The sequence below is a fragment of the Clupea harengus genome, unplaced genomic scaffold, assembly GCF_900700415.2.
Source record: "Clupea harengus unplaced genomic scaffold, Ch_v2.0.2, whole genome shotgun sequence".
Lineage (NCBI taxonomy): Eukaryota > Metazoa > Chordata > Actinopteri > Clupeiformes > Clupeidae > Clupea > Clupea harengus.
Genome location: NW_024879907.1, coordinates 42283 through 51858, shown reverse-complemented (window position 1 = coordinate 51858; position 9576 = coordinate 42283). Strand labels below are relative to the sequence as shown.

Sequence of the window (9576 nt, the reverse complement as noted above, 5' to 3'; positions counted from 1 at the left end):
TTTTTACAGCACATTTATTAGATTTTTATTATGGTTTTCCCTCCAATTCAATTTTCTAGTCATTTTAGAAATAGGCGTTTGTGCCATATAGAATCAAATGCCTTTACAAAACAGCAAAACAGAAATAAACCTTTGATTTCTCTCTCTCTGTTTCTGTTTCTTTTTCTCTATCGCTCTTTTATTTATATTAATTTGTTCCTTCCTGCATTCCTTCTCTCCCTGCTTCTCTCTCTCTATCTCTCTCTCTCCTCTCTCCCTTTCCTTTCTCGCTGATTCATTCACTCCTTCTCATTCGGTCTGTCTCTCCGTCTCCCACTCTCTCTAGTGCCACTGTGCTTCACTGTGCTATTTTAGTTGACGTAAAGATGTGGTACAACATGTCCTAAATGCTGCCAGAGTGAAAGGTTAAGTGCCAACTATGCAGCAATTCAGTTGGGATAAAAGCATCTGCCAATTTCTTTAATGTATTATTTATGTCAAAACTGAATAAACTTGCTCGCTTTAGACCCCAATTTCTTTTTTTTTCTTTTTTTTTAAGATGTCACTTGACCTGCTCATGACCCTCATTTTCCAATGTTCTCTGTACTTACATTGTATACTGAAGGTTTTCCACAAGATCGTTACAAGCGGCCATCAGCGTCTGCAGCCTCTGTTTGACTGCCTCCTCACCATCATAGTCAATGGTGAGTGTCTCCCCCTCCTGGTCTCTTCTGCACATTACACTAGTTCATAGTTCATAACCGAAAATGAGAGAAAGCTATAAGGTTCCTTCCGAACTTATAGCATGGTTGTCTGACATATGTGACATATATAGTTGTTTGCTGCTGAGTGGACTGTTCTGGGAGCTCTGTGCCCGGAGAAAACATGTGTTTTTGTTATTGTACCATGGACATTTGGTTGTAACAATTATTATTAGACTATTATCTTTAAAAAACAAACAAATAGAAATCATCATGCAGGAGATATGCCGATAAGTAAGAGAAGACCAGTGAAGTCAAACCATTAAACCCCACATGTCTTTACCACAGTGTCCCCTTACCTGAAGAGTCTGTGCATGGTGGCTGCCAACAAACTCCTCCACCTTCTGGAGGCTTTCTCCGGGAGCTGGTTCCTGTACTCCTCCACCCAAAACCACCACCTGGTGTTCTTCCTCCTGGAGGTCTTCAACAACATCATCCAGTACCAGTTTGATGGTGATGGTTTAGAATGATTCGTCAGTACCATGTAGTCGATGTTTGCATTCATAAACCACAGTCACTGGTACAATGGTTCATAGGCTCTTGGAAGAATTAGTTGGACTACTACTACTAGTAGTGTTACTAGGATTATTCACACAATTCTGGACCCTAATCAGTTCTCAAAATCTTAAAGCTTTTGTTTGTTTGTTGATTTGTTTTGTTTGTTTTATTTGTTTTGTCATCCTGACATGCACACAGGTAACTGTAACCTGGTCTATGCCATCATCCGTAAGCGTAACGTGTTCCACCAGCTGGCCAACCTGCCCTCGGACTATGTCTCCATCCAGAAGGCCCTGCAGAGGAAGAAGAGGACCCCCGCCGGCCTCTCCCATGCCTGCTCCATGGAGTCCATCCCCATGGAGGGCTCTTGTCCCGCCGTCCCCGCCGAGCCAGGAACACTTAAGACCAGCCTCGCTGCCTATCCAGGTGAGCCTCCTCTCCTCCAATCACTCTCCACTTTCAAGACGTTAAAGGAGCCATATATTACTGCTGCACTAAAAGCAGACGTGCCACAATAATCAATGCATAATTTGTCAACCACACGTTCATTCTTTGACTTCCCAGTCGATGAAGCATATTGAGGTGTTTGAGTAAATATCATACATGTCTGATGAGAAATGTTGCTCTACATCAGGCTCTGTGCCCCCTGTGACTATATTAGAAATGTGTGTTATACTGCTGTGTTGATCTGTGCTGTAACTACGCACTGGAGATGTATGGTTCTGATGCTCAATCCACAGGCATTGAGAAGCTGACGGAGAAGGCCCAGGTGTCAGAGGACGGCACCATGGTGGCCCTGCAGAAGAGACACTCGTCTCAGGAGAGACACTCGTCTCAGCCGCAGGCCGACCAGAGCGCAGCCGCCGGAGCGAGCGACACCGAGTCCCACTCCGGGAGGGACAGTGAGGTCAGGAGCCACTCATGGGGTACTGCACAATGCAGGACTGCTGTGTTATTCACATACCTGCATTGGGTAAAACCCCAAATTATATGTTTTACTTAAAGCAACACTGTACAACTATTTTTGGTAACATCCTCAAATTCGTTTTGATAGCGCATGGTCATGTGAAGGACAGATAAACACCTTTGTCTTGCCCACTAGCCATCCAGGATATGCTCTATGTAGTTCTGTGTTCCGGGCTAAAACACCCTGCAAAAATGGAAGAAAAGCTTTCACAGCATGACATTGCCAGCTATACTGCCAAAAAGACACCACTTAGTGTGTTGGGAAGCTTCAATCAGTGCCAACTGGGCTGTTGGTGGTGTTGGTGGTTTTAGGTAGTTAGCTTGCTAGTTTTGGAACAGAACTACTTATTGCTGCTTTAAGTTTGTGTTCCAGGTTTAGCAGGTTCTCAAAGTGCCCTATGCAACATCACCTGGCTAACTCGAGTTTACGTGCTACCACAGCACCACTAGTAGCAGATGAAAACCCTGGCCTTATGTATTCAGTGTACAGACGCCTGTTGAACATTGGTTTACCTTGAGTAGAATTCCACCAATCAAATTCATTGCCATAATCTGAGATGTGTGTTTCAATGGCAGGATGTTTTCTACAGCAGACCTGAAGCGTCTAGGAGGCGCATGTCCAGCACATCGTCATCTGTGTACTGGGTTCCCACACCTGAATGGGTAAGTGATGGAGATAATTTGCAAACACTATTAATTACTTAAGAATATATGAATCATGTACTTATGTAAGCAGCAACATGGCTTTTCTGTGTTACTGCGTGTGTGTGTAACTTAGAATATTAGGTGCCACTTAGTCTGCATATGTACAAGAGCATGTTTTGACCAGAGGTGATAAGAAAGTTCAAACTGTGCTTCTTCCGACCTTGCAAAACTTCCATCCTTACCTCGGACGTCAGAAATCCACCACGTGGTTATCCCTGTTGAACGCTCAACTTCTGCCTATATAAACCTTATGCGATGTGTTTAATATTGCTTCACTTTTAGCCTTGTGCTGGGGGTGAGCCCGATTGCAATTGTTGTTTGTTTAATAAATATACTTATATGCAGCTCCGGAGTCCTGAGGTAACTAGGGTGAACCTATCAGTAAGGACCGGACTACAATATATGCATCCATCATAACACATTTTCACTACGTATAATCCATCGTGCTGAAATATGAATATGATGCCAGAAATGTTTAATTGGCCTTTTTTCTCACTGTTACTGTCTGATTGTTACTGTTACTGTATGTGCTGGGTTTGCACTTCTGATAATAGCCATGGCCTGTTCCCTCTCAGGTCCTCTCCTGGAAGAGTAAACTCCCTCTACAGACCATCATGAGACTCCTGCAGGTGCTGGTTCCGCAGGTGGAGAAGATCTGCATCGACAAGTGAGATACTCATCACCATGTCATCTGAAACCCAGAACTTTCAGTTCTTTCAATGAAATGACCTCATAAGCTTCTTATCTGTATGACCTAATGATGAAACATAATGGATGTGCAGGATTATTTCTCTGTGTTATTTCTCTGGGTATTGTATAGGGTTGTTGGCATATGAGCTGGAAAGACATGTGTATGTAAACTGAAATGTTGCGATTGCAAATGTATATGTGTTTATGCCAGGGGCTTGACAGATGAGTCTGAGATCCTGAAGTTCCTGCAGCATGGCACCCTGGTGGGCCTGCTGCCCGTGCCCCACCCCATCCTAATCCGCAAGTACCAGGCCAACATGGGCACTGCCATGTGGTTCCGCACGTACATGTGGGGTCTAGTGTACCTCCGGTAGGTTTAGTGTGTGTGTGTGTGTGTGTGTGTGTGTGTGTCTGTGTGTGTGTCTGTGTGTGTGTCTGTGTGTGTGTCTGTGTGTCTGTGTGTTTTGCTCATTCCAGGCCAATATAAAGGCTCAATAACAGGTATTATTTATGTGATCAGCGATATTTTGTGTCCCTGTTTACAGTAACGTGGACCCCCCAATCTGGTATGACACCGATGTGAGACTCTTTGAGATCCAGAGAGTCTAAGGGAAGTGTGCCAATGACAGCGAGAAGCAGTGGAGAAAAACTACAGGGACACTTCCTGTTTGGAAACTCTCAGCCAATGACCTCCTGCCCATTCACTTGAGCTGCCCAATCAGTGAAAGAGGAATATGAGGGAAGAGAGAGAACTGTCGCCATGCCAAAAGGCCCAGGAGGCCATTTTGTTTCAAGATGCCTGATTGACCTTTATGAATTCTGCAACCATGAGCTTGCCCCGGAGGCATGACTAAAGTGCTTAATGCACTTCCAATGACTCATCCAGCGAGCCACCTTCAGTTTACACCACCTCTGATTAATCCCCCCCCACATACATATCTGCATATGTGAATATGAGACCACAATATACTGGAAGTTTTACACATATTCTGTCATACGGTGCACTGTGTGGCCCCCTGAGATGGGATTTGTCATTATTTTATTATGACACATGGAATTTAGAATGAATCATGGATACACTGTATCTTTGTAGTATATGTAATTGATCATGTTTAACTCCTAATTCACTTACACAGAGGTAAGGTTTCGTCATTACATTTCCATGGAGGAATGAACTGTGACACAAAATACAAAGGGAACTTTGAAAACAAACAAAAACGTGTTATCACTCAGGTACACCATTAAAAAATGACTGTCCATTTTTTCCTTTATTAGTCACTATGTAATCTGCAAACCTCCAATACAGACAAATGTTTGTATTTTTCTGCATGACTTATTGATACTAGTTTAAGCTGCAGAATCGGAACAAGGCACTGTGACCATGGACTTAACTTCACACAACCCAGAAAAACAACATCAAGAACAGCACATAGAAACATATACCAAGAACTACATATAGAGGACACAAATGATTTTCTTGACACTGAACTTCACACAGGGTTGAATGTGTAACTGTGTATCGCTGTTAAGGAGTTTATTGTTTATTGTTTATTAAGGATCCCCATTAGTCTACACCGTAGTGGAGACTATTCTTCCTGGGGTCCAGGCAAAAATTACAATATAATACAAATACATAAAATGCAGTACAGCATGATCAATTATCACAAAAACACAGACTTAGAAGTGGACAAGGAGTATCTGTATTCTTCACTGGACGTGCTCGGGGGTTGGCTGGGTCGGGAGAACATTCAGGCGGAGATGAGCAGCTCCATGAGGGCCCCTACTGAGTGCATCCTGTAGAACACGCCCAAGGGCATGCCCAGGTTCACCAGCACGAACCAGGTCGTGAAGCCGTAGAAGTCCTTCCCCAGGCCGTTCTCAAACTGCGGGTGGGCCCCAAACGCTGGGATCACCCACAGCTGGACATAAAGAAGGCGAAACCAGATGTAATCCGATGTGACCAAACATTGAGGTTACATAGTGGGGCAACTATCACCCTTTACCGTGGCATGCAAACGTGACGTGAGAAACGGGTGAATTATTGAAAATGGTGAGTTATACTTTATCATGACTGTTGGTTCACTCACCAATGAAGAACATTTCGGCACCATTTACCAAAAAGCATTTGTTCAGCTACACACATACAGTATATGTTATAGTCTAATATTGTCAGTAAAAAACACTGACATTGTTAACAAACATTTACAGCACAGCATTTGTCCCACTGCTTTACATCACATCATACATTACATGTTAATGTAATACATTAGCATTACGACAACATAACCTAACACTGAATCTAACTTGGTTGTACTCCCAGTATCAGCCACATACCATGATGTTGGAAAGAATGAGGAAGGCACAGATCTCCTGGATCACCCTTTTGGTCTTGGGATGTTTGTGATTTGATTCTTCTCCATGGTGGGGTGCTGGTGCTCCTATACCTTGATCCAGCAGAGAATGGTCTACTGGTCCATCCACTACAGTTCCTTGCTCTCGAGTCTTCTTCTTCTGTTAGTGGGCAGGATAAGAATTGATAATTAGTTATTTTTTACTTAGAAATATAATTCTATACTTGTAATTCTACTCATCATCTGGGAGTGAATGTGTAACTTAAAGTTATTTCAGTGGAAAATAAAAAACGTAAGGTTTGGGGAGTGTGTTTGTGTGTGTGGATCTCTCCCCTCACGCATTAACAAGAGTTCTGCAAAGTTAGAGAAACTCAACCAGACGCCACTAGCCTTAAAGATCAGGCTCCTCTTCCTGGCCCTCCCCTCGCTGAGGCTTGGGTGCCTGTGGAGGCCCTCTATGATGAAGATGTTCTGCAGCAGCAGCTCCAGCAGGCTGAGCAGAGAGTACGACAGATCCAGGCCTCCCAGGGTATCTCCGACCCCCACAGCCAGCGCCGCCACCAGGGAGAAGTAGGAGAGGGACAGCTGTCCCAAAGCCGCCGCCACCAACAGCATCACGTCCAGGCTGCGCGTGGGGTTGTGCCCGTCCTCGTGCGCCCTCCTCTCCAGCTTGTGCGCCACCATGCCTGCCAGCGAGCAGAGCGACATGACGGGCATCACCGCCAGGTGGTAGCCATAGAAAAGCAGGAAGGCGGTGAGGCGGCGTGCGTGCTGGCTCACCCACACCTGGTACAGGACAAAGATGGTGGTGCCTACCACCAAGACCAGAAAGCCCAGCAGCGGGCCCAGGATGATGCCCCCGGCATAGATGATGCGGAGGGTCAGCTTCTGGGCCTGGTGGGGGTGGGAGCCGGGGTGGATCTGACGACCCACATTCTTCCACATGACGTAGAGCATGCAGCTGGCCATCAGGTAGAACTCAATGCTGAAGGGGTAGAGGACCTCAATGCCCTTCTGGAACGTGAAGCACGGCGTGTGCAGGCTGCACAGGCACAGTGTTGAGTTGCTGAGCCCTGTGCAAGTGACAGAATCATTTGCCAAGTATAGTGTAACTATTGTAGCTCAGTGCAAGTATAATGTAACTATTGTAGCTCAATACACGTTTTTTAAAACAACTTTAAAAGGCCAGGTATCATTTTTACCAGTACACTTTCTATCTCTTCTATGCATAGTATTTATCTCGAGCTTTAATTCTGTCCCATAAAGTTGAATCGATACCTGCATCATGCAACTCATTTATCTCTTATATAGTAAATAATGCTGTGAATAATGCTTTATTTTTTATATAGTGAATAAGCTGTGAATAGTGCTTTATTTCTTATATAGACCTATGTAAAAGCTGTGAATAATGCTCTATTTCTTATATAGACCTATGTATAAGCTGTGAATAATGCTTTATTTCTTATATAGACCTATGAATAAGGCTTTTATTCATAAGACCCAGAGTGCTGTCAGCGAAGTGGCAGAATGTGCTTCATTCTGTACCTGCTTCAAGAGACAGTGGGTTGTTGCCCATGGCCTCTCTCTCCTCTCTGTCCTCTTTCTCCATCTCCATCTCCAGGTGGATGGTGTCCTCGGTCACTGCATTCAGCCAGAGTAATAAATCTGCGCTGAGCAGGACAATCAAACCAGACCTGAGGACAACACACACACACACGTACACAGAGAGAGAGAGAGAGAGAGATGGACATGCAGATATAAAGATTTAATTAAAAGCATTGTACTATAACAGCTAAAAATCAACTGAAAAATCACAACCTGTCCACACAAGAAACTAAATTAGATCAGGCACACAACGATAGCCATTGTGGTGCAGTGTGTGTGTTCACCAAGGGCACGGACACGTAGCACATTAAACACCCAGCACCTGGTGAGAATCTTGTGCTTATGAATGCAGTCCTTGGAGTGGGCCCAGAGCAAATACGTCTGCAGGGAGGAAACGGGTTGAATTAATGATAACGTTGACCACGGACGTGTGAGGGCTGACACAGCCTTTTTTGGAGATGCACTAGAAGTGAATGTTGTAGGTCACCCACCTGCAGGCCTAGGAAGGGAGCCTCTACGAAGGGGAAGAGCACTTTAGTGACGGGCTTACAGCCACTCATCATTATGAAGTAGCCCATTTTGAACACATGCAGCAGGAGACTGAATCCAGCAAAGATCACCAGAACCACTGTGAAACACAAGGAAGAAGGTTCCAGAAAAGACATACACAGCAAAGCAGTATTTTAATCGCATATGTATCGTGCCAGTATGACCCCAGAGCTTCATAAACAAGAAATGTGGACCACATTGATGGCTCATTGTTCATTCACAATTCAGAAGACCAACTTATTAAGGTTGGTTATCAAGCATGTCAATGGCCCTGAATTTATCTCCCGCTTGCTTGTTTATTGCCTATGAAATATGATCATGTTCCCATTCATCTCCCCCTAATGAGTTTTTATGGTTTGATAAACTGACCTGACTGGATTGGCTTAGTTACCTCATTAATCTGATTAATGACTACAGTACTACATGACAACACTTTTCACTCCTTGACCTAACCTACAACACAGATTCAGTCAACCCTGTGCATGTCTCACTACATGGACTTATGCAAGCATGTAATTAATGTAACTGAGTGAAATGTCTAGCAGTAACGCAGGAGGAATAGTTCACAGGGCCAGCCTTACCTGTGACTGTGATTCCCCCAGCATGGTGGTCCTTGTGGGGAGAGGCCCCAGGCAGGTTCCTGGCCCAGAACAGGTACCACAGCATCCAGGCAATGCTCAGCCCCATCAGCAGCAGTATGTACAGCATGGGCTCCTGGTGCCTCAGCCCATCTGGGTGGAAGGCGTCCCCGGCCACCAGGGCTGCGCCCAAGAGCACCACGTTTAGCCCCAGCAATCCAGACAGCAGTCTCCGCCCGGTGGGGGCCCACACCAGGACCGGGTCGGGGTTTGGTGCCTGGTGTACTGTGTCAGAACCCGGCTGGAGTTCATCAGGTGGTCCCCAAGATTCCTCCAGCTCTGTGCACCTCATTGCTTTTTCTGAGTCTCTGGTCCCCGCCAGCATGCTGTATTGGCTCGTGCAGGTTTTTTAACTGGTCTGTTTGTTTTTGATAACGCCAAACTCTTTTCAGCTCTTTTTTTTCAGTGGTGTGATTTCTGTCTCTCTCTTTTCTCATATCTCCTCTCTTTCTGCACCTCTCCACCTTCTCTGACCCTCTCTCCCTCTTCCTTGCCGATACCCACTAGCTCAAGGTCTGTGCCGGTTCTCAGCTCTAACACCCTAGCTCAGTATAAATGGCATTCTGTGTGTGTCAAGTGAAAGAATGAGGGAGTGTTTGTCCAGGGATCGCAGACACAGGTAAGGAACCAATGACGTGTTGTGTGAGTGGGTGTGACTTTATATGACAAGGTCGAAAACAGATATGGACATGTGGATGTCACTATTCAAAGGTAAAATATGTTTAATGCAGTATGCAGTATACATAGTCCACACACCTGTGCTAAACCTACTTATTTTACATGTGATATGATTTACGTTGTTTTCTCATTTGCACACTGTTGTCATATCAAACT

General features: G+C 44.9%; 2 protein-coding genes across 2 annotated transcripts; one reads left to right on the top strand and one right to left on the bottom strand.

The window, feature by feature from the left end:
• The first annotated feature begins 283 nt into the window (after nucleotides 1-283).
• LOC122130697 (protein HID1-like) lies at nucleotides 284-4610 on the top strand. The gene is made up of 8 exons (XM_042705425.1): nucleotides 284-683; nucleotides 1029-1193; nucleotides 1437-1664; nucleotides 1979-2145; nucleotides 2781-2867; nucleotides 3485-3576; nucleotides 3811-3969; nucleotides 4145-4610. Exons 1-8 carry the CDS (start codon nucleotides 539-541, stop codon nucleotides 4206-4208), a joined length of 1107 nt encoding a protein of 368 aa, XP_042561359.1. The 5' UTR covers nucleotides 284-538; the 3' UTR covers nucleotides 4209-4610.
• Nucleotides 4611-5246: 636 nt separating this feature from the next.
• LOC122130698 (proton channel OTOP3-like) lies at nucleotides 5247-9067 on the bottom strand. Its single transcript, XM_042705426.1, has 7 exons — nucleotides 8686-9067; nucleotides 8047-8183; nucleotides 7878-7936; nucleotides 7496-7644; nucleotides 6251-7023; nucleotides 5934-6110; nucleotides 5247-5518 (listed from the first exon to the last, which is right to left on the bottom strand). The coding sequence occupies exons 1-7, from the start codon at nucleotides 9065-9067 to the stop codon at nucleotides 5348-5350; spliced, it is 1848 nt and encodes a 615-aa protein (XP_042561360.1). The 3' UTR covers nucleotides 5247-5347.
• Nucleotides 9068-9576: the final 509 nt, after the last annotated feature.

Coding starts and splice junctions, on each gene's coding strand:
- LOC122130697 (XM_042705425.1), top strand. CDS start 539: ATGTCACTTGACCTGCTCATGACCCTCATTTTCCAATGTTCTCTGTAC. Junction 684..1,028: donor CCTCACCATCATAGTCAATG/GTGAGTGTCTCC, acceptor TCTTTACCACAG/TGTCCCCTTACCTGAAGAGT. Junction 2,868..3,484: donor GGGTTCCCACACCTGAATGG/GTAAGTGATGGA, acceptor GTTCCCTCTCAG/GTCCTCTCCTGGAAGAGTAA.
- LOC122130698 (XM_042705426.1), bottom strand. CDS start 9,067: ATGCTGGCGGGGACCAGAGACTCAGAAAAAGCAATGAGGTGCACAGAG. Junction 7,937..8,046: donor CTCCCTTCCTAGGCCTGCAG/GTGGGTGACCTA, acceptor TCCTCCCTGCAG/ACGTATTTGCTCTGGGCCCA. Junction 5,519..5,933: donor TCATTCTTTCCAACATCATG/GTATGTGGCTGA, acceptor CTTTATGTCCAG/CTGTGGGTGATCCCAGCGTT.